Source organism: Condylura cristata, unplaced genomic scaffold, assembly GCF_000260355.1.
Source record: "Condylura cristata isolate star-nosed mole 26May11 unplaced genomic scaffold, ConCri1.0 scaffold00018, whole genome shotgun sequence".
NCBI lineage: Eukaryota > Metazoa > Chordata > Mammalia > Eulipotyphla > Talpidae > Condylura > Condylura cristata.
Window position 1 is genome coordinate 23,284,394 of NW_004567119.1, and position 27,703 is coordinate 23,312,096.

The 27,703-nt window shown below is 41.5% G+C and overlaps 1 protein-coding gene across 1 annotated transcript; it reads left to right on the top strand.

Annotated features, from left to right (window-relative positions):
- The first annotated feature begins 6,192 nt into the window (after positions 1 to 6,192).
- Positions 6,193 to 25,296, top strand: SLC18A1 (solute carrier family 18 (vesicular monoamine transporter), member 1). Its single transcript, XM_004685431.2, has 16 exons — positions 6,193 to 6,270; positions 8,047 to 8,267; positions 9,739 to 10,099; positions 10,649 to 10,707; positions 12,161 to 12,244; positions 13,297 to 13,389; positions 14,885 to 14,974; positions 15,204 to 15,247; positions 17,065 to 17,125; positions 17,208 to 17,303; positions 21,425 to 21,503; positions 22,004 to 22,055; positions 23,388 to 23,451; positions 23,684 to 23,803; positions 24,006 to 24,139; positions 24,892 to 25,296. The coding sequence occupies exons 2-16, from the start codon at positions 8,144 to 8,146 to the stop codon at positions 25,003 to 25,005; spliced, it is 1,575 nt and encodes a 524-aa protein (XP_004685488.1). The 5' UTR covers positions 6,193 to 6,270; positions 8,047 to 8,143; the 3' UTR covers positions 25,006 to 25,296.
- The last annotated feature ends 2,407 nt before the right edge of the window (positions 25,297 to 27,703 follow it).

Consider the following 27,703-nt stretch of genomic DNA (forward strand, 5'->3'; position numbering starts at 1 on the left):
TTATTCTTTTATTACAAATGATAATTGGGGAAGAAAATTAGAAAAAGGGAACAGGAAGAATGGCTAATTCCACTGACTTCATTTCCCCACATAATGTACATTTTTCTTAATTTGCTGGAAAATCTTGAGGAAGGAAAAGTTGAAAACAACCCATGGCAGATTAAATAAACAGGTCAGTATATGTCCATAACAAGGCATAAATCACTATAAAATCATTAATATAAAAAATTCAGTATGAAATGGGAGAGTAAGCAAATTAGTTCGTATATAAATTTATCGTTGTTGTTAGGTTTATTATTTTCTAATTCTTTTCATCACCTGCAGGAAGTATTTGACCTCCTGAAAACTAAGATCTCTGGTTAAATTTCATATTACTTTCCTCAATGTCAGTAGGATCACTAATGAGTTACAGAAAAAGAGGGAACAGCAGAGGGCCCCCGATGATCAGGGCAGCTGGCTGCTAAGTGAAGAGTGCAGAGGTTTAAACTACAAGCCCTGGTACCTACTGTGTAGTTGCCTGGTAGCTTGAAGGGAGAAAAAGTAGTTGAAATTCCAGGTGACTTCATCAAAGATTTTCTTTCGTTGTCAGATTAAGACAGCCCTTTTATGTTCCAGATATTCTAAACAAAAGGAAATCAGTTGGATAAGATGCATCAACTGATTCACTTATTTTATAGAATACTATTCAGACACTGAGACAGTCAGGAAAGTATGTTAAGCAAGGAGAAATTTTCACAATACAGTATTGAGTAAAAATTCTATATGACACGGCACACAAAGTATCATCTCTATTATCTATGTATGTGCAGATTTCTCTGAAATAATATTAGGAAGAAATATCTCCAGCTGTTTGCAACAACTATCTTTCGTGTGTGTTTTTGGTATTTGTTTGTTTGTTTGTTTGTTTTTGCATGAGCATTTCTTTTATTTTGAAAGCAAGCTATTTCAACTAGTGGCCAAAAAACTATGCAGTCAGGTAAGTGAAAGGTATTACAGAAGTCCAAAGGAGTCTGGATTTAAGAAAACAGTTCATACCAGGTCCACATTTGATGAGAACTCATTGCTCTGCTCTATTTATACAGCTAGATTATGATTTTTAGATCTGGAGTAGACCTTAGAGTAGACCTTAGAGCTCAACTATTCTCCAATTTACAGATGAGGAAACAAGCTCAGGGAAGTAAAGTGATTTCCCTAATCACCTAAAGAGCAGGATATTAACAGGAGTAGTTAGAAAATCTAACTTTTCTAGATTTTATGCTGCTGTGTTTTTTTGTTTTTTGTTTTTTTTTTTTGTCTGTGTGTTTTGCTTCGTAGTCTCTAGAGCCACCCAATTCTGATTCTGACATCTATGCACACATTTGGATAAGTCGAGAAAATTCCTCTGATGCAGAGTAATTATAGATGGTCTACTCTACTCCCAAGAACTAATAGTTCTGAAGCAGTTCTTTGAGGAGATTGCATTTAGAAGAAGAATTTATTTTGGGGAAATTAGTGTTTGGAAATTTTTACCAGCAAATAGAGCAGTTCAGTAAGAGCAGTGTCGATGTTTCGCAGGTTTTTTTCTGATAAACACAGAGGATGCAATATTGTGTGCCTACTGTGTACAAGGCGCTCTTCTAGGCCTTTGTTCCAAAAAGATAATACCGCTGACATTTCATACCCATTGATGCCATTCCAGTCTCACTAGACCAGTGCAATGAATTGTGGAATGTAGATTTTTATCTCTGATCCTTTACTAAAGCTAAGAAGGAGCCATGGCTGAGACTCAGATTCCAAGATTCAGTGGTAGATTTCAAAACACTCAGTTCTGTTTGTGGAACTCTGGTCACAGTCAAGGAGGTATGGGTTTGGGAAACTAAATTCCAAATCAAAGGTAAAAGTTCCTTATTCACATTTAAAGAAAAAAGATTTATTTATGCATACAGGAACTAGGGTACAGGCCAAAGATGTGAGGGTGAGAGAATTCATCAGAGACAGAGTGGGGAGCAGAACAGGCAGATTGACTGAAATATGCTGCTGAGGAGAACAGTGGGTAAGACAGGAGAGGTCTGCTGAGCCAGGTGGGTCAGCTTCCTGGCCAGGAATCAAACTCATGCTGTGGATTGCTTCGAAGTGCTGCACTTTAACCCACTGTGCTACCAAGGAGGGGAGCCCCTTAAACAATGAAATTCTGGAAAGTACAAGTCTCATTCCAGGCTTCCAATGTATCTGTTAGTCTCATGTGGTGCTCAGAGGCACCACCACCACCAAGAAGAAGTAGGTATTGTGCCTCTGCTGGCTTAGATCCCAGGTGCTGTGTGGTGTAGAAAGATGAGTGAGATCAAAGCTCCAGCTTGAAGCAGCTTACAGTAAAAAGCAGAAACTGTAATTCAAAGAAATGCTACAAGCATAGAATATTATATTTCTGATTCTGGCTTTTGGCCCATTTTGTTCTTAACCAACTCCTGCAAGTCCAGATGGGCACTGAAGAGGCATAATGCTGGCTAGTAATTTTAGCTGGAGCTACATTTTGTGAGCAGAGCAGCCTTGAGTCACACTAGCTAGAGAAGGTACATCAGGTGATAGGGGAAGATGACCAGGTTGAAACTTGATAGTAAAGGAGCATTTCTGAAACAACGTACTGAGAGGCAAGAAACAGGTAGAAGGAAGGGAGGAAATCACTGGGGCAGAAGAGATTAAACAAGTCAAAATCAGGAAGAAAGTGTGAGGCATTTGGGAGTGCGAACATGAGGCTTAGGCTGTTTTGAAGGAATAGGAAGCGACTGAGGTAGCAGGTTAGAAGCAGTGGCGAAAAGAGCCCCCCAAGAATGAATGTTACCAACGCAACTTCCTGTCAGGTTATGTGCTGTAATGGGACAAGCTTCGCCTGATAGCTCTGGTTAAAGGATACCCAGCCTGAATTTGAAGGGACCTGATTCTCAGGATAAGGACGCTAATCTCATGAAAGTTACTTTTTGGCTTTAAATATTTCTAAGTCTGGTATTTCCATAGGCAAGGCTCAACCTTCAGAGGACTGGGGCTGAACGGATGCTGATGAGGGGTCAGGCTGAATTTCCCAGTCTACATATGTATTGCTGAATTTGCCACCATGTGGCATTACAGTCATGCAATTATGTGCTTGGGTTTTAAAATGCCTCATCTCCTGGATCTGAAGCAAATTCTCGCCTCCCTTTAACAGATATAGCAGTTCTCTACCTTTTGGGATACACATTCTTCCCTGCAGGATCCATAATGCCAGATAGAGCACAGGCATTATGTGGCACACTCCTAGCCCTCTTTTCAGAGGCCTGCGACAGAAACTAAGCCTTTCCAGTACAAGGCGAAACACTGACATATGCTTGATACGTGGGGGAGTCTGAACTAATTGTTAAATATTTGAACAGTAAAAGAAACAGGAAGTAATGAGAAACAAAAGCACTTTCCAGGCCTGAGTCATAGGCCTATCCACTCTGCAGACCATGCCAGCCATAGCCACAGGGAAACTTAATTAGTTATATGTGTCATTTGGTTTGGAGAAAAAGCTGTCTGCTAGTGATGCTGTGTGCCAGCCACTGAAACTAGAATGCTAACAGTTTAGAATGCTCTAAAGCCACTTTTAGAGCCTCTAACTTCCATGTCAGTCTCAGATTGTTCTCCACAGGTTTTCTGGCTAGAAATCACCAGTCCTTATCAAGAGCTCAGAGTCCACGAACTGTAGAGATGTTGATGGAGCTGTTACTTTTTACTGGTGACTTTTTATTTAATTTTTTTTCTACTAGAATTTGGAAAATAAGTCAAAAATATGCATAATTCAGCATAACAGTTAATGTATGTTAGCTATATGGGTACTATGTCTATGGAGTTTTGATAGGCATATAATTTCAGTATTACAGAGTTAGAAAATTGTAGTATAATATACCTATCATAAAACTTATTCCTTCAGCCATTTTTAAGTGTACAGTTCATTTGTACACTTAATTTCCAAATTCATTTGTACCAATTTCCAAAAGTTTTTCAGTTTGTAAAACTGAAACTGTATAACCATTAAGCAACAACTCCTTACTTCCTCCTCACTCAGACCAGGGAAACCACAATCTACTTTCTGTTTCTATGAATTTGATGATTCTATGTACCTCATGTAAGTGAAACCATACAATATTTGTCCATTTGTGATGGGCTTATTTCACTTAGAATAATGTCTTCATAGTTCATCAACATTATAGCCAGAATTTCTTCCCTTTTTTTAAAGCTGGTTAATATTCCACTGTATACATGCAGTCATGCCTGGCTTAATGACAAGTCAGATCTGTGATAAACTCCTCTATGACAGGTATTACAATGCCCCAATAGGTTTTTCCATATAAGCTATGTAATAGCCTGTACTATCTAGGTCTGTTTAATTATAATGTATAAATTTGCATACAGTGAAATCACATAGCAGCAAACTTCTCAGAATGTACAAAATATATCCACATCAGTAAAAACCTATGTGTGTGTGTGTGTGAAAGAGAGAGAGAGAGAGAGAGAGAGAGATCAGCTTTTGTTTTATCTATTCATCCATCAAAGAACATTTGGGTTGCTTCCATATTTTGGCAATTAATGTACATAAAATTGTATATCCACCTTTTCATTTCCCATTAACATCTCTATGTGTATACATATTCAAATTTTTCTAAGTTGATATGTCTCTAAAAGGATCACAACTATGTTTGAGTCTTTGATTTTTAGTTCAGTGTAATACTTTGGGTTCAGAACTTCTGACTATCAGAACACTAATTAGGTTGTGCTAAGTCATTTAGTGTATTGCAATTGTCACAACAGCCATAAGAAACGCATGTACTGCCCTGATGTCCTTCTTCCCTGCTCCCATTTCTCTTTCTAGGCCTCCTGTAAAGTGTCAAATTGAAAGTTCGGGCCAGGAGCTCCAAAGAACCACAGTGGAGCCAGCCTCAGTGGACCTGGGGCACGCAGCAGCCAGGTTACCTCAGTGGGGGGTTATTTTAACAGTTCAGGGCCCTTCAGCAGTGCTGGGACACCCTGTGACTGTAGGGTGGGCTGTGATTAGGACCCTGACATGGGCCTCTCCCTGTGACTCCAGAGCTGCAACACCAGGCTGCACTAGCAAAGCCTAACACTCATCCGCCCCTTCCCCCCCAGTCAGGGGCCACAGGGCTGGGGGCACCTGTCACTGTTAGAGCTCCAGGGTTGTCCTAGGGGCTGCTGCTTTGCAACCCAGGCCTACATCGGCCACCACCGGAGCCCAGAGGCCAGTCATTGTCAGCAGAGCAGCCTGGGGGCTGCCCGCAGGCTGCAGGCGGAAGGGGGGTGGGGAGGAGGGGGGACTCCTCAGCACCAACAAAGCCATTACTGCTTGCAGACTCTCAGCTCTGTGGGGGATCTGGATTCATGTTCCTTTATCAGTACAAGAAATATTTACTGAAGGCTACTATGTACTAGGCATCACAAAAGTATTGGCACAGAAAGATGGCAGTGTGCAATCTATGCCTTTACAAAGGCCATTGATGTGTCACTTTTGTGGCTTGAAAACGATGCACATGCATACAAGCTGTGTGTTATAGTCTATACCATCTAGGTCTGTTTAATTATAAGATAAATTTGCACACAGTGAAATCACCTAACAGCAAAGCTCTCAGCATGTACAAAATATATCCCCATCAGTAAGCAAGTCATGTTGGTGTGTGTATAGTGTATATGTGTGCGTGAGATCAGCTTTTGTTTATCTATTCATCCATCAATGAACATTTGCGTTGCTTCCATATGTTGACAGTTAATGTGTGTGTGTGTGTGTGTGTGTATGCATATACCTATGTACCTATGGGTACACCTATGGGTTTTCTATGACTGACTTCTGTCCAGAAGCAATTGGCTTACATTCTGTCTCTTGGCTAAGTAGCAAGGGAAAAGAAGAACAGGCAACAGGCATGGATTCTATTTTGTCTTTCAATTTGTATTCAGAACCAGGCTAGAGTTAGAGTTTGATGATAGATAAGCACAAATGGAAAATATTGCAGCTGGTGCCTCTTTGCTTAGGATAATGTCCCCATCTCTTTATTCTCTCCAGTTCTGCTTTTCTGCCTCTGACGCAGGGAGCTCAGGATCTAAATGAAACCTGTTGGAGGTTCCAATTAAATCTTTATGGACAAAGAGTAAACATGCCATCCTCAGATAACAGGTGGCAATAAATCCATCAGCATATCCACTTTAGAGGCGAGAGTCCCTGCTGAACAGCTACCTCAGCCAGCACCTTGCACCTCACAGATGGGTTATAAGGTAAGCTGCTTCTCTCTCTGGAAAAATTGAATCCTTCCTTCTAATTTGTGTTTTTCAAGTAAGAAATTTGAATCTCAAGTTTGCTACTGGTTTATTGGTAAATTCATGTTTGGTTTTGCTTTTTATTGTGTGTGTGTGGTCTGTCCTTATAGTATACTTATTTCATTCCATTTTAAATATTAGTTTTCTATTGCTGCCTTATTTTCTTATGTATCTATTTCTTATGTACCTGAAGTAAATTTGTGTTTAGAAATGCTTTATTTATATAGTAAATGAAGGGTCTGACAACTGCATATATTTTCTGATTAGACTGTTCTGGAAATTTGGTTCAGTAGAGATGCCATAGCCAGGCAGATCTTCAGTATGATGGTCTTTGCCCAGCCCTGGCCTTACAGCAGAGTAGCTCAGTATTTGGGGAACTTCCAACATCTCAGACAGGCTATTAAATATTGAACCCTGATGTAATTATTTCAAATTATTTACTTTTTTTGTATTATGAAAGTAATTAGCTACAGAATATTTAAGAATGACAGAAAAGGAAAAAAAAAAGATACTTTAAGTCACTGACTATAAAAGCTGGTATTTTGGCATATACCTTTCAAGTCTTTTAAAAATGTGCGCATATATATATTGTTTTCATACCACTGAAGTCAGCTATAAGCACAATTTAATAGCCTTTTTGAAAATTTAACATCATATTAAGACTATTTTAAGTTATTAAAATTATTTGAAAATATTATGTTTGAAAACTACTTGTATTTCACCACTGAAAGACTTCATCCTAAGTAATTTGGTAATTAATAGTTTTGAAATAAATCTTTGGCTGTACTTCTGATCATTTCTTTATACTAGATTCTTAGAAGTAGAGTTATCAAATCAAAGAGTATATGATTTTTAGACCCTGATACACTTTATGACAGTCATCTGTTTGAAAATTTATGTGGTTGGTATTTTTGATACCGCAACAGAAACCACAAAACAGAAAGTAAAGTTCTTCCCAGAAACAATTCTTGCCTGCAATTTAACAAGCTACAGAGATTGCATGCTGACAGGGAATCTTATATAGAAACTTATCCTGAAAGTCAGTGATTAATATACATCGGGTAACACCTTTCTAAGCAGGGGCTTGTATCTTAGAAGAAAGGAGAACTTCTAGGACCACACAGCACCGGAAGATGGTGGCATACAACCCTGCAAGCTAGAAAAATTAGTATTTTGTTCCAGTTTGACACTAGTTGTGTAACCCAGTCAACTCTCTCTGCCTCCTGAGTTCAGCTACCTTATCTGTGAGATGAAAGGGGTGAGCTAAGTCAGTGTTTCTCTGTGGGCAGATGAGAAACACTTGCGGTGCATGAGTTATTTTTGGGTGATACATGGACATAGACTGCAATTTTTTTTCAGACCTGGCACATACACAACAGTACACAGTTTTGAAGAAGAGTAGTTCTTGAGGAAAAACAACATAAATGATAGCCCAAGTAGACCTCAGATACGATGTAAATCATCAAGGTTGTAGGCAAATGTCTGACATTGGAGAAACATGAATGAGGTGATCTCTAGAATGTGTGAATGTACTAGATAGTGTTCCCCATATAAAAAGCTGGTAAGCTCTGCTCACTCGAAAGGCAACCTGGGAACCAGGTAGAGTTAGTGGGGAAGGACATCTGTAAGAAGTGAACATGAACAGACACGGACATGAAAATGTTCCCAGTGTCATCTTACTACCTGCAACTCTGCACATTTTACCTTAACAGTGAGTTTCACTTGTCTGGGCAGATACTCTTCCCTTTCCTATAACGGCTGCAGAAGACCCGAGGCTGTAACAAGACTACCACTAAGACCTTGGAGAAGAAACCCCTGCCCAGCTCTTGCCATGCTCAGAGCAGTTTGGGGTGCTCCCCAGTGGCTGCTGAGGGAGGGGAGAGAGTCCAGGAAGCTGGTGCTGCTCGTGGTGTTTGTTGCTCTGCTCCTGGACAACATGCTGCTTACTGTGGTGGGTACGTTTGAGGGGGGGGGGTGTCTTTTTGTTGAGGGTTAATTTTCTCTGCACCCCAGATAGCAGCACACATCTAGCTAGGTTTCAGCAGTGAATTAATGGAAGGGGTTGTTTTCTATGCTTGAAAAATACATAGAGGTTGTTGGGAATTCAAGAAAACAGCAGGAAAAGGGGTCCTAAACTTGCCCACCATGGCAAAGCCTCCAGGAGTTTGAAGAGAAGGAAGTTCAGAGAGCATCTGAGTGGCCGCTGGGACAGCTCACCTCTTCCCAATGTGGTGCTTTTCTAATCTCTGCACCACTAAAGGAACAAACTGTATACACTGCCTTCACCAAAGCCTTCTTTTATTGTGGCTTATTCCTTCAGTCCTGATTTTTCTAGTTGGCTGTCTATTAACCTTTGCATTCAGTTATGCCAGTATATAAAATGGGCACTAATGTGTTACCCTTCCTGGGTAAAATAGAAGAAATATAATAACACTTTTTATAAAAAATAGAACTTCTTGAGACAAATTGTTAATACAGTATTGTCAGTTCTCATTATTTATGGTATCCATGTTCTATAAAGTTGCTGCAAACATTGAATTTAACCAATACTGTATCATTATCCTTATCATATGTTCTTATGCACACACATAATATAAATAGATTATAGTCTTAAATTCTAAAGACAGCTCATGCTGGTAGATTTTACTGTTTTTCTTTTTTACAAAGAGAATGGGTTCCAGTGTGTGGAGTGACTACCTCAAAGCCACCTACTAACTGGTACAGGAATTGTGATTCAGGCTGTATTCAGCTAGATCCAGGGCTGAAGCTCTTGCAGGACACTGGCCTGCCCCCTGCTGTCTGCAGGTTCTGCCATCTTTAGGAAAGCTGAAGCAGCTAGGAACAGGAGCATATGGTGACTCAAAATTTTTCCCACTGGGTACATGTCCAAGAATAATCATGACAGCTCTATGAGTATTGATGCAGTAGTTTAAGTAAATTTTACTGAATAGAAAAATAAGTAAAAATGTTTAGGAGTGTGATGGTTGGAGTTTAGGTGTATTAGCTAATAGGATTAATTTGGGCAGGTTCAGTCTTTTAGTTGACTTTAAATCATGTCACTTAGACACCTCCTTTTTTGTTTAAGATTTATTTATTTGTGCATACAGAACTAGGGTACGGGCCAGAGGGACAGGAGTGCCAAGAGGCTTCACAGAGACAGAGTGGGGAGCAGAACAGGCTGACTGATGAAGCACACTGCTGAGGGGAGCAGCGGGTGGGTCAGGAGAAGTCTACCGTGCCATGTGGGTCACCTCCAGGGCTGGGGATCAAACTCATGCTGAAGGAGCTTTTAACCTGCTGTGCCACCAGGGAGGGCCCCTAGTCACCTCCTAAACATGAAACTGAACCTCATAACAATGCTTCTGAGCTTACTAGTGGTAAAAGAATCTGCCTTGAGCCCTTATCATTCCTCTTCTTGACTTCCAGTGCCCATTGTGCCCACCTTCCTATATGACATGGAGTTCAAAGAAGTCAACACATCTCTCCACCTGGGCACTGCCGTGACTTTCCAGCATGCCCTCCCTTCTGCCTTTTCCACCATCTTATCCTTTTTTGATAACAACACCATGGCTGTTGAAGGAAGTGCACCCAGTGGCACAGCTTGGGCAAATGTTACATCTGGGTCCTTCCCCTCTTCAGTCCCTGATGTCATCTCAGCAGATAAAAACAACTGCTTGCAAGACACAGAGTTCCTGGAGGAGGAGAACATATGGGTTGGGCTCCTGTTTGCTTCGAAGGCTCTGATGCAACTTCTGGTCAATCCATTTGTGGGGCCTCTCACCAACAGGTATTTCAAAAGTTTCAGTGCCTTTCCAGGTACTCGGGAGCCCAGGAGTAGGTGCAACATTCATTTGTTTGGATCCCAGGGTAGTAATCTTCTTGGAAAGTTGGTTACCCCAAAGGACCACATAAAGCTGGTGAAATGTCAAGGGCCCTGTGTTTCCTTAGTGATGCATGACTACTGAATACCAATAAGGGATCTGGCGACTGATTCACTATTGATGTTATTTCAGTACCCTGGGACTACCCCAGTGAGGGAGTGAGGGTGGGCATAGGACAGAGCTAATGTAATCCAGAGCACTGGCTTCTCAGTAATTGGGTTTGGTCATATACTTAGTGTAACCAGATCACCCTTTCTGGTGAAGTGGATTCCCGTGCTGGCTTATATAGGTAAATCTGCATGGTGGTTTACTTGCTTTCACATAACATGTCCCCAATCTCTACACCTGCATTAAGACCTGTTTTACCATATACTCAAAGAACTATATTTCTGTTCCCAGTTAAATGATAAACATTTAATTACTAGAGCTATGCTTTTTTTTAAATTCCCTTTTAGGATTGGATATCACATTCCTATGTTTGCTGGTTTTGTTATCATGTTTCTCTCCACAGTTAGTAAGTAATTTGCTTCTTATTTTCTTCCTTTCACTCCTTACCTTCAATTCTATCACATGCCCAAGTAATTAGTCATCTTCCTGAATGGCCTATGGTACTGAGTTAAATACTTTGCACTATTGCAATTGTGGTAACTCAAGTCCAGTTGGAAGTTGTAGCTCCTGCTATAGAGAACAGATACTTTAATCAGCTGGAGAAAAGTTTGAGGGCTGTTGTAATATATATAGTGTAGTCATGTGTGTGTATCTGTAATCCCTAGGTGAATGTAGTATAAATGTTCCACCTCTGGGAAGAGGTCATCTTATTTTGCTATACAAAAGTAAAGGGGGACTAATAAAGAATACTAACGAGAATCAAATTTGGACAATAACAACTGGAATAGTTTAAAATGTCTACTGCTTTTAAGTAATGACATTAAAGGATGTAGCTTAAGAAAGTAAATTTGCTAAAGATATAAGAAAGAGACAGAGAAATAATCTTTCCAAAATCACATAAATGTTCCCAAGAAAATGGAGATGGACTTAGAACAGTAAGTGGCAAAAAGCCTGAGAGGACAACGGAGGCCCAGCAAGGAAATATGAAAACTAAGCATGTTTAGGAGAAGTGTGATTATGTCAGGAAATAATGGTAGGAGATCACAAGCGCAACCAAAGACATCTATAATGAGTAGGCACAGTTCAAATTCCCCTGACTCGGATACTTTGGTAGGGAGTCTTCTCTGTTTGGGGCTCATTGTCTTGGAATTGGAGATGAGACATGTCTGTACTTACTAACCTTCCCACCAGCAGTCTGTAATTTAGTTTTTGATGACATATTCCTATTTGGTTCTCAGTTTTGCTATGTGAGTCTCTAGCAGGCTGAACTTCTTGAAGGGCATGAACTAGATGTTTGCTATCTACTTCAATCAGGTACAGAATCTTGCATAACTCCATGTTCAGGATTGGCTCTAAAAGCTTCTATTATAAATCAAGGGGAAGATTCTGACTGGACCACAGATATCATTTTAATTATTGCCTACTATCCTTGAAATACACATGACTTTTGTCCCCATGCTACAGTTGACTCAATGGGCCCTAAAAAGGCAAAGATTAAATTGAATGCTGTGTAGGGAAGATTCAGAAGAAGAGTTTAAGGACAGAATATTATTCTTCATAGAAAATCCTGATTCCAGTGAGCAGATGTTGGACTTTTGGTGAAAGTGAGAAGCCCAGAATCCCATCCACTGTGTGGTGAATAGATTTATGCTCTGTGGTTTCTCAATCTTCATGCTAATGAAAATGCAAATCCATTTAAGGGGAGAGAGATTAGAAGAAGCACCAAAAACAGTGATATGTAATCATACTTTATTAAAACATGTGCATAATGGATCATATCTGCTATACTGTAGACAAGTTCTGGTGGCTGGGGAATGAAGAGCAATTTGTGAATGATTCTTGCTATTCTCTTGGCTCAGTGTTTGCTTTCTCTGGCACTTACACCCTGCTCTTCGTGGCCCGCACTCTTCAAGGCATTGGATCTTCATTTTCATCTGTTGCAGGTAACATTGACATCTCCAGCACACAAGAACACGTGTACACATATCTTACCATATTTTACTAACTTCATACCCTTTAAGAGATATACAAAGAAATTAAGGAAAATATCCCTTTTTTCTTATTTTTATTAAGTTATATGTCTATTTACATTATTGTTCCATTTTAAAACAATATTTACTTCTCCCTCCCCCACTTCTCCCACCCATCATCTTAAAAGGCAGAATTTGTGTTTCAGAAACTAGATAAATGTAGATCTGTTAGCAGAGTCTGTAAATTCCCAAGCCGACAATGATTTTTTTCTGATAGTATTTAGATGCAGCCGGTTCAGGTCAGAGCATGCCCGAGATAAAACCATGAAGAGTGTTGGATTTTATTTAGTGCTACTCTATGGTATTTTGTCTGTCCACCTCTTAACATTTTCACTAGAAAATATTAGTCTAGTAACATTTATTAGTTACGGCTAGAAGCTAGTAGTAAAATACTACTATAGCATTCTCACAGTTTGCAAAATAGTGTCAAGTAGTAAAATACTACTCTAACATTCTCACAATTTGCAAAATATTCAGTGCAACCTTATAAAGTATTTATTTTATGCCATTTTTCCTTATGAGTAGATAGAGATGAGATCATAGTTCACAATTTTCTTCCATGTGTCCTTCCTGTCACACTCTCTCTTGGGCAAGCCCCTTGAATAGAACAGGAATCTGTGTTCAAAGGTTTTCCTTTGCTTCAATTACTGCATATCCCATCATTTAGGGAACTGTGCTAAGAAATGATGCAATGATATGAAATTCAGTATTGCTGATATTCCTTGCTACCTTTCCCAGAGACATTTTCTTCTCCAACAATATTCTGAATAGAAAGCTAAGTAATGTAAGAATTTGAGGAACTAGTAGGGGCAGTATTTGTAAAATATTATAGGTTAGTTTTTTAAAACCCCTCATACTAAAACTAAGATCCTTGAAGATATCATAGACCTAGGCAGATACCGTGGGTCCTTGCAGTAGCAGACAGAAAGTTCCTATACACTCTAACACCATCTGTCATGCTTCAGGTCTCGGGATGCTGGCGAGTGTCTACACTGATGACTATGAGAGGGGACGTGCCATGGGAATTGCCTTGGGGGGCTTGGCTTTAGGAGTGCTGGGTAAGTGACACCTGGCTCACATCTGGGTGCACGAGGCTGGGGTACCCCACACTCTCCAAAGATGGCTCCAAGAGAGAGGTGTTCTAGAGATCGTGGGAACATATTTTCCTTCTGTCTCTGCCCGATCATGTTGTGAATATTTCTGAAAATTTTCCAGAAAAAAACAAAAATTCCTTTCTCTTAAAGAAGCTGAATAGATCACTAGAGGGCTGGGAAAGCTCCAGAAACCTACTCTATTCAAGAGGGTGAAGCTCTCCATGTTGGTAACACCAATTACCTCTCTTCTGTACACCGTCAGGGCTTGTAGCAAGAAAACTTGCTCTTTGCCAGATTCTGTGCTAAACACATTATAGACATAACGTCCTTTAATCCTCATCACCACTTTATAAAAAAGGAGTGATTGCCCCAATGATCGAGATGAGGATAAGAAAGGTTAAGGATGAGTTGCCACCCAAGGTCATTACTATCAGGCAGTACCAGAAACCAGGATGCTCCTACTGTCTGAGTTTAAATCCTGAGACCCGTCTCTCACATGGCTTCACTCTCTAGTCCAGTAAGCCACACGCTTTGATTGAACACTTATTTCATCCCAGGGGTGGGTTGCACAGAGGGCATATACATAAGATTCTCAGACATTGTTCCTGTATCACTAGCAGCTGACAAGGTCATTGAGAGAAAAACACCAGGAGTCTTTCCCACACCCTACCTTTTACTACCATTGGAAGGAGAGGGAACAAAAGCCCTGTCCCCTCTCAGTATCTACCCAAGCACCCAGAATTAGACTTCAGAACACCCTTCCTTCCTTTCCACCTCTCAGTCCCACATGAACAAATCCATCATAGCTCTACAGTCACTTTTTCAAGACCTTCATCTTGTCTCTTTTGAAATATGGCAACTGCCTCTTTCATACCTCATCTATTGTGTATTTCCTCCTTCCTCCAAGGTGTCACTAGAAGAATCTTCCTCCACATAGCATTGGTGAGTTGTCTCTCCTGCTTAAAAGCACTGACATTTCTCTTTGGTGCACAAGACCAAGTGAACATGCCATCATGGCCTATGGGGCTCTTGCTATCTGGCCTCCACTTTCTCCAATGTTAATATTCCCATATCCATATTCTAGAAACACAAATCTCTACTTCTTCTCCAACTACACTCTTTTCTGATACCTCTGTGATCCTCACACATGCTTCTTTTACACTAGTACTAACTGCTGACAAAACCGTGAACTTCCTCTTTCCTGTGGTGAATAGCATTTTTAAAGGTTGTGCTTTCACTGTTGAACTAAACTTTTTGCCATATTCTAACAATGAAGACATTTCCTTGAGTAGAAAGCGAGCCCCTTGGGCCCAAGTCTTCTCTGTCTCTGAAACACCATAGTCATGTGGAGTTCAGTCCCTGGTAGGTATCAGTCAATACTCTGGGTAAATGTGAGAAAATTGCCCTGGTTGGGATCAGCCCTTGCCTCTGGAATCTGAGCTTGCCTTGCCTTTCCCAGTGGGCGCTCCCTTTGGAAGTGTGATGTATGGATTTGTTGGGAAGTCTGCACCATTCCTCATTTTGGCCTTCCTGGCACTGCTAGATGGAGGTAAGTTCTATGAGACCACCCAACACATGAAAGTCTGGGCCAGGCTGAGAGTAATTATTCTATGGTATCAGTCTTGACATAATTGATTGATTAAGGACTGTTTCATCTTAAGAAAGAAGGAAGAAACACTGAGTTAGAGCTGAGGTAGTGGGGAAGGAGCAGTGTGCCTATTACTAGGGCTCCAGTTGGTTGTTGGACAAACTGAATGGTCACTCTCTTTCTATCTTAGCACTCCAGCTTTGCATCCTACAACCTTCCAAAGTCTCTCCTGAGGTAAGTGGACACTAAGATCCTTTGCCAAGGGATACACAGAATATAGCTAAGCACAGTGACCCCTGGTGTCACTAAGGCCTCCCTGTCAAGCCATAAGAAGAAAGTGCAGGGAGTGGAGTCAGGGGTAATGAGAACTACACTTACCTTTTTTGTTAAGATCCTATTTAGCATGGTCCAGCAAGGCCTAATATAGATCAACAATGGAGGAAAGGTCTCCATCTTTGAAGAATCAAAGAAACCTTATGAAAGTATACATGGAAATTAGAATCAGAAGACAATGATATTTATTGTTTTAATATCTCAGTTAAAGAAAGACTGTAGAGTCTGTCTAGACAACTTTTCCCCTGATTGGAATGTCTCACTGAACATACTAATCAACTATCATACTGACAGACTTAAATATCAGATTTGGTATTTGTCTGACTCCAATTCAGATGTGTCTTGGGGGAAATAGATAGCAAACCATGAAGAAAGAAGGAAAAGAATATTCAGAAAACATGGGGAGATTCAATCTAAAGACCTTGATTTTGTAGCCAAGACAGGCAGGAGTGTTGGTAACCCAGGACTCCACTCCTGGTGAGTGATATCTGAAGGAGGTATTCTTGTGGGACTGAACCCTTAAGTATAGGATCTGGTTAAGTCCAGGTAGTCAATATTAGGAGTGAATGAAATTGTAGGGACATTTGGTATCCATAATGAACTGAGAAATTGCTTGGTATGAAAAGACCACAACTTTTCTTGGATGTCTGGTATACCACTGTGGTGTACTCTATTTAGTCTCCTATTTAGATAGTTTCCAATACTTTGCAGTTAACATCAAAACCCTTGTATATGTGCATGTTATCATGTTGGAAGTAATCTTTAAAGTAAATTCCAGAAAGGTATTTGATTGAAGAAGTTATTGGAATTCCTTATGTATATCTTATCATTTAGGCCTGTTCCTTTACTTTGAATTATATATACACAGGGAGGGCATGGCCACTTTAATTTTAGTATCTCTAAATCTTAACCCACCCCAGTCTGTATGCAGAGAGGGTTATCAAATTTATGAAATCTATCTCCAGGTATAAGGGGATACACACCACAGATTAGGACAATGTGCTCAGAAAATTTGAAAGAGGGAAAATAAGACAACACTGTGTGAAAAGAAAAAGCCATTTAAGCTTGATTATGAAGAGTGGGCAGGCAGGCCTGGACATTTGAAGAGAATGAAGGTAGTTTAGGTAAAGTGACAATGATGTGTGAGGCCTGGGAGGAAGAAGGAAGGGGTTGAGTTTAGCTGGAGCTAAGGTTTTCTGAGAGGAGGGTGCATCAGAACCAGACACTTTGGCTGGGATTTTAGCCTAGATATTCAAGCTGCTTCTTCTAACCAGCCCCGTAAGGCTCAACTTGGTCAGAAGAAAGAATTCAGAAGCCTTGTGCTGCCTGAGATGCTGCCTTACCTTTGAGCACTGCCCGTGATTCTCTCAGGATGAGCATGACTGCCAGTGAGATCTATCAGAGGCCCGAGACAGGAGTCCAGACACCTGTGCTCAGTGCAGGTCTTGCTAACAGTCCACTTTGATCTGGCTGACAGCTTTTGGAGGGCAAGAGTCTGGAATGTAGTCCCAGTCTTTGCACATCCTACAGGGCCTGCCTTGTACACAGGTCTTCACTCTTTCTTTGACATGGAACATATCACTCTTTTGACTGGGCTGTCAGTCTTTATAGCAAAGAAGCGAAACGGGCGGTCTCCAGTGTCCTATCAGCACATTTTCAGAGTCTAAAAAATATAGGAGAAGGGTATGTATTGTACAAATGGAGTTTGTTGTTCTCAGAGCGCCACGGGGACTCCACTTCTCATACTCCTCAGAGACCCTTATATCCTGGTGGCTGCAGGTAAGCTGGCAAAGCCTCCCGTTGGGCTGAGAAGGTCTGGACTTCTGGGCAGTCACAGTGATTCACAGAACTGTCTCCCCAGGCTCCATCTGCTTTGCCAACATGGGCGTGGCCATGCTGGAACCCACACTGCCCATCTGGATGATGAAGACCATGTGCTCCCCTGAGTGGCAGCTAGGTAAGTGACTTTGGTCCCCAACCCAGGCTTGGCATATGTGCCACAGGCCTTTCTCAGGTGACAGGTGCATCGTTCGGTCCTGGTTTTCAGGGTCACAGAGGGACAATATCTGTCCGTCATAGCATTACCTTCCACATCCTTACATGGGAATCAAGACTGGTCGAGAAATGGTCCCGAAAGGCCAGCAGGGGAGGGTGTGACTAGAGCTGTGGTGTGGCCTCAGACCTGACAGTGTGATGGTTAATGATTTGTAGACAAACAACAGGTTTTTGTTTTGGCTCCACTGACTGTGCAAGCTTGGAAGTCACATAAAACTGATTTACATAAATGTCTGCCCCTGACTTTTTTCTAAACTGGGCAATCAGAAAATGATCTAGTCCAAAGGTTAAAGTGAAGAATTCATGATATAACGTAAGGAAATGCTTTATTTGTGAAATATGAAATGTGCCACAATTGCCAACCATACTTTTTTCTCTTCCTTTCCCCTCCCCCAAGTTACCCTTGTGCTTTCTTTTTGCTTCTTAAAAGGAGCTGATGAAGTCTATTGTTTTGACAGTGGCTTCTAGTCTCCTGCACCTTGAAGAACAGTCATCACCATGACTGATCTGAACTTAAAAGGAGACTCCTACTCTCCAGAAAGGCTGAGGAAGGGCAGGGAAGGCTCCTGCCAATTGCTTAGTCATCACAGGGAGAAGAGGTTTATGGGGCCAGAAGGGAAGCTGATAAGGACCTAATATAACTCAGTGTGCAATAATAAAAAGCACTAAATCTAATTTTTTAGGGGACAGTTCTAAGCAAGCCTCCCAGGCACAGCCCAAGCTTCAGATTTAATTTTTTTTCTGGGCTGCAGCTGCCTCTGAGTATGACAGTTCATTAAATTAGTTGGCACTTGGTGCAATTGAGCACCCCTGCCACTCTGGGGCCATGCAAAGCCTGTGATGCAGCTGGCTACCTGCTGCTCTTATGATCCTTTCCCAGCTCTTCTTTATTAACAGGACACCCCAGTTTTTGCATGCATGCATGCATAAATAAATCTTTAAAAGAAATAAAAACAAAGAAGATACCAGCCAGCAACTGGTGAATTGTTAACTCTGGCTTTGTTTGGAATTCTGAGTTTCCTATTAAGCAGGACAATTTCCTCTAGGCAGAGAGAGGCAGAGACCGAAAGACAGTCACTAGGCTGACTGCAAGAAGCCCCTTATTGGGCCAGGTCAGTAGAGAGTCTTAGAAAGTCCTCAGCATAGAGAAGGCTTTTCCCCACTATCTTTTAGAACTTTCTCCAGTGCTATCTGCATCTTCAGAGATTCTCAGTCACCGGGAGAGCATGTTAAAACTGAGATTGCTGGGTTCCACCTGGTAGAAACAAGTTTGCATTCCTAGTACGTTTCCAGATGATGTGGCAACAACCAACCACATTTTGAAAATCACTGTTCTAAATGCAGAAATCCTCTCAAGGGTGTTAGGAGGAGCAAGGAAGGCACTTGGAGTCTGTGGTCCAGCACTTTCTAAGTAACCCATATTATGCCGGGAACTCTTTGGAGTAGAGGAAATGGCCCAGGCTCTGGAAACAGGTCCCCCTAGATTTGGATCCTCACTGACTAGTCTGTGATCTTGGATAGGTCATTTAACCTCTCTGAACACCATTATTTTCATTTGTAAATGTGGAGATACTTGTAAAGAGAGGTCATTTTCAAGATTGTTTTGAGGATTTGATAGATCTATATATGATAAAGTGCGTGGAATACAGTAGATAAAAATGATTGCTATTTTCATAATGGTTTTCTTCATTTTGACAGTTACAGGGATGTGCAATCCTCCACTCCTTGAAGATATGCTATAAAAAATAGGTGTCTGTAAACATAGAGTCTAGAACACCTATTTTGCACAAAATAGCTCTGCAATGCAAACTATAATATGTTCTAAAGGAAAAGGCATATCACTGAAGAAAATCTCATTCAAGAAATTCTGCATCACTTAAAATGTCAAGGAGATGTATCTAGGAGGCTTGTGGGCTTCCTCAAGGTACCCATCTATCAGGTACACCATTGAGTCGTTATAACTTCTAAATGTTTACAGCAGTTAAGCATAAGCAAATGGGTACAGTTTAAAATAATTGCTACCTGTATAGACAGATTAGGCAAATACACAGAGCTGTGCTTCACTTTCGTCTCATAGATGACAATATTAAAAGCAAACAAGCTGTCACCCAGTAACTGCTGAATTGTTGACTTTGGGTTTAACTGGAATCTTCATTACAGTTTCTATTAGGCAGTACTGTTTATTTTGGACACAGAGAAGCAGGAAGCTGGGAGAGACCTCAAGAACTCACATGGTTGATCCCATGCAACCCCTGGTACCAAGAGAGCCATCTGTGCTGCCACACTGGTGGTGTGGGACAGTGGAGACACCTGGAGGAGTCATGTGTTCAAGTCCTGACCTGCTACTCACTGCTTGTAATAATGATAGTTAAGGTTGCTGCTCAGAGGACATTAAGCCTATGCCGAGCACTGTGTGAAACGGTTGATATGCATTATCTCAGGTCGCCTCACAATCTAGCTGGTGAAGTTATTTTATGATAATAAGTAGGAAGATTAGGGGCCATTATTAACATTTCAGAGCTTTCTTACTAATCTGACCTAATTTCCAGTTGCCCTCCCCAAACCTGGCTCTTGTGGAACTCTGATCTTTGTCATGTGAGCCTATTTTAGCTAGCACGCAATGCAAGCTATGATGTGTTCTAAAGGACAAGGCACATTACTGAAGAAAATCTCACTCAAGAAATTCTACATCACTCAAAATGTCAAGGAGCTGTATCTAGGAGGCTTGTGGGCTACTGGGCTCTGTCTCTTTGAACATTTCCTTTGTTTTCTTGCCTGAGTTCTGAATGTGTCCTGTGAACACAGTTATCTACAGTCTTCTTGAGGGAAGTTCATGTTTTTTGAGACTTACTTCCCTCCGCTGCTTCTGCTTCATTTCTTCATTTTCCAAAGAGCCCCACCTCCTGTGAGACTCAATCTCTTTTCATTGCAGTCATCTGCCCACTTCCAAATTTCAAATTTTCTATCATTTTACTTTATTCATTGTATTTTAACCACACAGAGATCTTTTCTATTGCTTAATAGACTAAGTGGTTTTTTTCTTTAATCTTTGTATTTGTATTTGCATTTTATTAAATTAATTTATTTAAATTAATTAATTTAAGTTAATTAATTTAAATAAATTTATTTATTTAATTTAGGTCTCAGCTTAAATATCACCTATCAAAGATGTTCTCCCCATTCCCTAAGTCTAAATTAGCCCCTATTCCTGATCACCCTGCTGAATTGCCACAATTTATTACTGTCACTTTTTTTCATCTTTTCCATTTATTTGTTCATTATCTGTCACCCTTTCCTAAAAGCTAGAATTTTGTCTATCTTTGTCACCCTTTACTACTTGCTCCTGGAATCCTGTACATAGTACATAATAAAATTCCATTGAAAGCACTGAATGAATAATTGAGACTCAGGGAGGGTAAGTAAATTTCCCAAAGTCACAGAGCTAACAAGTGGCCAAGTTATGACTATGTGAATCCATAGCCCATGATCCAGAGTACATGACTCACTGTCAAAAAAAGCAACATGACCATGGCTTCAGTTTACAAATACTTTTACATATGCTATCTAGTTTTCTCCTCAGGGTAGGCCTGTATAGTAAAATCATGCTTCAATAGTCCCAGATGTGAACACCAAAGCTTAGAAATGATTAGTGACTTACCCAAGGCATTGCCAGATCAATAAGAGACCAGGCAAGTAGAAAACATAAATGTCTTTCTTAAAAGTTCATGTCCTTAGTTGATTGAATATTTTATATGTGAGAATGGCTCATTAGAGCCATTTGTCAGGAAGTCTAGGTGAAGCTGGAAGCCCATGAGACATATTGAAGTTGACCAAGTTCTGGTCCTGGCGAAAGCAAAGGGGTGGGAAACTTTGTCTTCTGCTGTGGCTTTGCACAAAGATCTCCTAGCCACAATGTGGTTTGAGATCCTGGAAGGTATCAAGGACACTCTCCTGTCTTGTGGAAAACATGACATTTAAGTACACTGGACATGTCTTAGGGTGAGGACTTCTGTCTTTCCACAGGTCTGGCCTTCTTGCCTGCCAGTATGTCCTACCTCATTGGCACCAACCTTTTTGGTGTGTTGGCCAACAAGATGGGTCGGTATGTAACCTGGGATCTGGAGAGAGCAATGGGAATGTAAGGTGGGCAAGACTTGAAAGATGTTGCTCAACCTAGGCCATCTTAGATTTTTTTTTTACCATCTTAAATTCTTCACCATTCAAAGCTTAGGACAGTTCACACTGATACATTCTGCCCATGGGGAGGATGGAGTGGTGAGTGATGAGGACAGCATGAGTGTGGTAAATTGAGGATCCTGACTTGATCACTGAGTCAGCTTTTTGCTATTCCTAAGGGTAGGAAGGACTTGTCCTACTGCGTCTTCCTTTCTGTACTCTGGAAAAGGGTACAGAGCCAGGGAAGAAACTAAAGGGCAAGGAAAGGATTCATCTAGTACAAACTGAGTCATGTAGAGATGCCTTCATCTTCTCACTTAATAATGGGTTCCTGGAATTAGGGGTAGGAGTGTGCAGTGGTGATGGCATCACAGGTGGAAGGATCTCTCCAATGAGCCATATTTAATGATAACTGTTTCCTCCCAGGTGGCTGTGCGCACTGATTGGGATGGTGGTTGTAGGTATCAGCTTGCTCTGTGTAAGTATTCTTGGTCCTAGGAGAGATAGAGACTATCTTTAAAATGAGCAGAAGGTTGACTTGACAAGGACTGTCAGGTCATTTCTGCATAGGAAAGAAATTAGCGTTGGGGGAAGATGCTATCAGTCACCCTACTAAACAGAGTTGAGGAAGGAGAGGGAGAGAGAAGTGGGGCAGATGGAATCAGTAGTTTGAAGCTGTTGGGTATACAAAACAATACATACATCTTATTATCTATTTCTGAGGTCAGAAAAATGGTGCATTTTATTTTATTTATTCATCCTTTTCTGACAGGACCCCTTAAACCAAAAGAGGAATCATCACCGAAGCCTTAGTCTCTGGCATCAGAGTGTTTGGCTAGAGAAAGGCTCACTAAATCCTTATTTTCTCCCCGCTCTGGGTATCATAAGTGCCCTTGCCTCCCAGGGCTTGGGAGATGCAGACAGGACTGTGAAGCTTTGAGCACAGGGCTCAAGAAAGTCTGGAGGTCCTGGTGAGGAGAACCAACTCCAGTTTCAGCCCCAGCTTTGCTTTTGCCATTTGCAGCTCACATGACTTTGAGCTCATCGCCTATGTCTGTGCTCTCATCTCTATAGAGAAGCTTTTGAGAGCGTCTCACAGCATTGATGAGATAATTCACATAAACCCCAGCATCTGGCATGTAGTGAGTCTGCAGCAAATCTTAGCCATATTATTAATAAATGAGAATATCCCTTGAGAAATCAGCCCTAAAGTCATAATTGACCACCAACATCCAGATGGCATGTTAAACTTCTGAGGGTGAGTTGAAGTGGGAGGCTTGGGTAACATACCCAGAGAGGGAGAGAAGGAACAAGCAGAAGTGAAGCTTTCAGTGAAGGGTTTGGAAGGACAGTGAGAATTAGTTTCCTGTTTGCTGACATGGTGCCCTAAACCATGCCCCTGTCCCTTCCAGAACATGGCGTTGTCTCTTCTCTGTCTTCTTCCCTCAGTGGCTACCAACTGAAGGTTGAAGTAAAACCTTTAGATGATGTTGTTGGTAAAAAAGAAAAGAAACCATGTTCAGTAAACAATAAGGGCAGAATTGTGTATTCAGATGGGGAAGGGTAGAGAGATCATGCAACAAAAAAGGACTTTTTTTTATGGTATAATGGAGTCAAATCTGAAGTTCAGACATCATCTTACTACTTACTAGCACTGTATTTGCTAGAGTATCATAAAGAGAACTTCAAGTAGATAATATGTCTATAGTACGTGGCTCATTAATGCATTTCATATGAAAATTCTTTGTTTTTTCTGCGGCCTTCACTTGATCCAGGTGGAAAGCTGACAATTTCTTTCTCCCTGCTTCAGGTTCCTCTGGCTCATAATATTTTTGGTCTCATTGGCCCCAATGCAGGACTTGGCTTCGCCATTGGTAAGAAGTGCCCTCATAGGTAGTCTCTGATGCTGCTGTGGGTCAGGTAGGCTTGCAGGTGTATGAAGATTTGAGCTCATAATTTCTACCTGAAAGGTTTGTTGGTGCTGAGTGGGAGGATAGTAGGCAAAAAGGATAGACCAAGGGGGGGGGGGAGGAGGAGGAAGGTGTCACAGACTGTGTGACAGGGACTGTGGATAGAACTGACAGGCCATGTTTACTCTGGCTTCAGGCATGGTGGATTCTGCTATGATGCCAATCATGGGCTACCTGGTAGATCTGCGCCACGCCTCGGTGTATGGGAGTGTCTATGCCATCGCTGATGTGGCGTTTTGCATGGGCTTTGCAATAGGTATGTGAATGGGGGCAGGGAGAGAGAAAGGAACACGTATGATCTGGTGTCCCACTCTCTCTTATCTACTATCTGCCTCCTGGAAGTGGAGCCAGGAGGCTGACACTCTGGAGATTTGTCTCTGGGGCATTCTCTGGTGCATTCTCATGTCTTAAGTCCGATCAAGGTTTAATAAACACTGTATCTGATTTATGACTCACAGGTCCATCCACTGGAGGCGCCATTGTGCATGCCATAGGCTTCCCCTGGCTCATGGTCATCATTGGGGTCATCAACATCTTCTATGCCCCTCTCTGCTACTCCCTGAGGAACCCCCCAGCCAAGGAGGAAAAGCTTGTGAGGGTTCTTATATTACCACTGGAAAAAAATTCTTCCATTTCTTTCTGTGTTTCTCTCATTCTTTTTCATTCTGTGATTTTATCTTCCTCTCTTTGATAGTCTGTGCATTGCCATGTTTTCTGATCTCCATTTCATGTTTATCATTCATTTGTGTCTTTATTTTTCCTTCTCTGCATAACGTTCCCTCTTTCTCTGGATTGAAGGGAAGAGTCGCATGCAAAGAAGGGATGTTGGTAAAATAGGGGTCATCAAAGCTATCCTGTAGTTGCTATAGTTACTAGTAAAGTATAAATCCCCTGATTATTCCGCCAAATGAGCAGAATTTCACTGCACCCACTCATTCATTCAGCCTGCCATTATCTTTACCAGGTCATCTCTTAAAGTACAGAAATCCCAGGGAAGAGAATTCTAACACAGTGGTCAATAGGCACTTTTCTCTTATTGCATCATGAACAACCTGAGGATCTGAATTCATTAGGGCAGAGTGTGCAAAGGTAGGAAGGTCTGACAGGACAGGGGGCCCATTTTAGGTGTTCCCAACTACAGCTTGCATTACCATTGTTAGTATTCAAGTAAAAGGTTATCAGATGCTTGTTTTGACTAGCTGATAACTGGGGTGCCTTGTGGGGCAGAAGCACAGGGTCCTGTGCTTATTTCTTGAGCCTGTCCTGAACACTAGACGTGGGGGAAAGGTGTGGGAGTCTGGTAAAAAGCTGGGCAGTGATTTCTTTTACTCTCTCTTACTACAGGCAATACTAAGCCAGGACTGCCCCATGGACACCCGGATGTATGTAACTCAGAAGCCCAGGAGGGACTTGCCTCTGAATGAGGACAGTGAGGAAGAGGCTGGTAGTGAGGAGTAGTAGCAGAAAGTGTTTCTGAGCCTTGTCACAGGTGGATTCATGAGGCTTGGACTTCAGTGAGCGCCTCTCTCCTTGGAACCAGATCACCGTAGGCTTCTCAGTAGGTTCCCTGAGTACCTCAGAGATCCCCCCTTCCCTAGGTATCTCCTTCCTTCCCTTCTCACAGGTACCACTCCCAGTGCTCCCCTAAACTGTGTAACCGGAGCCTCATCCTCCACACCCCCTGCGTCAGGGGCCCCTCTGGGGGAGGCCAGAGAGATGCTTTCTGCCAGGTTTCCACAAGGCTGATTAAACTTGAGCTGTGATGGGTTCTGTAGAGGGTGACTCATTTCATGGGTGAGGCAGCAAGGGCAATCTGCCTCTGAAACCAGCGGGGTGACTGGCAAGCCCTGTCTCATCTGTTATCTGATTTTCTTTGGCACATTCCCAGCAGATTATAGGAGTAGTGTCCTCTGTTCCTCACTTGGTCCTCCTGTGTTCTCCTGCCTGTGTTGAGACAACACTCTCAGTTCCTGCTGCTGCCAGTGGCCACTCTGGGAAATGTTTTGCCTGTTTTTTATAACTAAGAAACCAAGTGGCTTTTCTGTCACAAAATCTACAGCTGCTAACATGACTTCATGTCAGTGAGTGGAGAGATTTTATTTTCTTCATTATTAGACAGAAAAAGAAAGAGCCTGGTTCTCTTATGCTTGATTTTGTGACTTTCCCACTATTTCCCCTTGGGCTGCTCCTTCCTTCCTTCCTTCCTTCCCTCCCAACCACCCTCCCTTCTTCCTTCTTTCTTTCTTTTTTTTTTTTTTTTAACATTTTAAATTCTTAGAAATAAGAGAAGAAAAGCAGTGTAGGAACACCAGGTCCTCTGTGTTCAAGCACGAAAGGCAGGGAAATTTCTGATCTGGGTGGGGATAGTGGCAAAGATGGAAGCAGAGGCAGGAAGGGAAAGACCTGCAGGTGCAGGCTGTGTGGTACCTCCGGGTAAGATTAGGGTGTTCGGACTTTGCTGTGTAATGATGAAGTCTTTGGGAGTTTGGTGGGTTCAGCTACAAGCCCCAAGTCATTAGAATACATTCAGCTGAACTTGATGGACCCTTATCATGTGGATAATGCATATCTGACTTATCAATATGTTTTTAGGAGGCAGCCTGATTTTCATGTCAGGTGTATTTATATTGCCATTTAGTGAGGAGGATATTCAGAGTTTGAAGAAGCTCAAGACTAAATTAGAAAATAATTTTATCTGACTCTCACATCCAAGAATTTTTTTTAATTAAAAGGAGGATACTCATTTTTGATTTGCCACTAAATGTTGAGTAATATAACACATATTTAAGGAAAAGCTGATGAATATAATTTATTCAGGTTTTCAAAATCTCATTGTCGAGAGTCAACACCAACACTACAAAGTAAGCCAGGACAGATTCTTGATTTTAGATGAGAAATAGGTCATAAATATTCATTCTATGAATAAATATAAAAAGAAGAATCCCATAAAAATAGAAAATAGAATTTGTGTTTATAAACTATATGAAGGAAAGACACATGGTAAACTTCGCACATTCACAGGTGACATATTTCATAAAAATGAAGATTACCAAAGCAGCAAAAATTAGCTATAAGAAGTTTTTCATGAAGGTAGCATAAAATGCCAAGTGACTTCCACTGTGGGAAGGTTGAACACACGCATTTTCCCCTTATAAAAAGGTCGAAATGCAGAGAATATAAGCACTCAATTAGCAGTTACAATGCAGCAAAGGAAACAATGAACTAATGACTTATTGTGTTCAATAGGCTAGAAAAATACTGGGCTACTCAGACAGAGAGTTGGGAAGAAACCAAAAAAAAAAAAAAAAATCTAAAGTACAATGTCTGGGGTAGAAGTCGCAGTGCCATAAACAGCCGCTTTGGGGCTGGAGAAATGCAGAGAAGGCACACGATGTGAAGAATGGGCGGGCTGCCCGATGGCACAGAGGCAGGCGAGTTCTGATTGGGAGAAGACCCAGAGGGATGTGATCAGAGGACCTACAGTCTTTAAGAAAGGTCCTGTCTTGTTGTCTGAAGAGTCTTAAAACACTTCCATAATGGCTTACTCCAAAGACACTGGAGAACGAAAATGAGAGTTACTATTAAGGACTATTCTCTCCCCTTTGTTGTCTTCCCTGAGAATCCATTATCCCAGGATATAGCCCAAACGGAACAAAAGCCAGTTATTCTTGGCAGTTTGAAGTTATCTATCCCTGCAGATAACTCTGTAATGCTTTTGTAACTCTGTCCTCTGAGGCTCCATGCAGAGGGCAATTCAGTCCTTCCACACAATGTCCCGGGTGTCCCTAGATGTGGCACAGCAGAGTACCTGGTTGGCCCCGTTACCTCTCCCCACATAAGCTGAGCTTTGCAAGCAGCACACTGGGGCTCTTATGTTATACAACTTGGTCCTGCAGTATCCACTCCTGCACTGTTGTCTGCAGGACAGGTCTGGCAAGGGGTGTTTGGAACAAGTGGCTTTGGCACATAGCACTCTCTACTCCTGCATGACTCTCTTAAAGGGGGAAAAGCTGGAGGTCCCAACAAAACAGCAGAGGACTGAATCAAAAGTAGACCAGCCTCATCTCAATGTTCTAGTCTGGCCCTGCCATTGACCATTACGTGGCCTGGGACAGCTCATTTTACATATCTGGGCTGTAACATCACCCTCACGAGG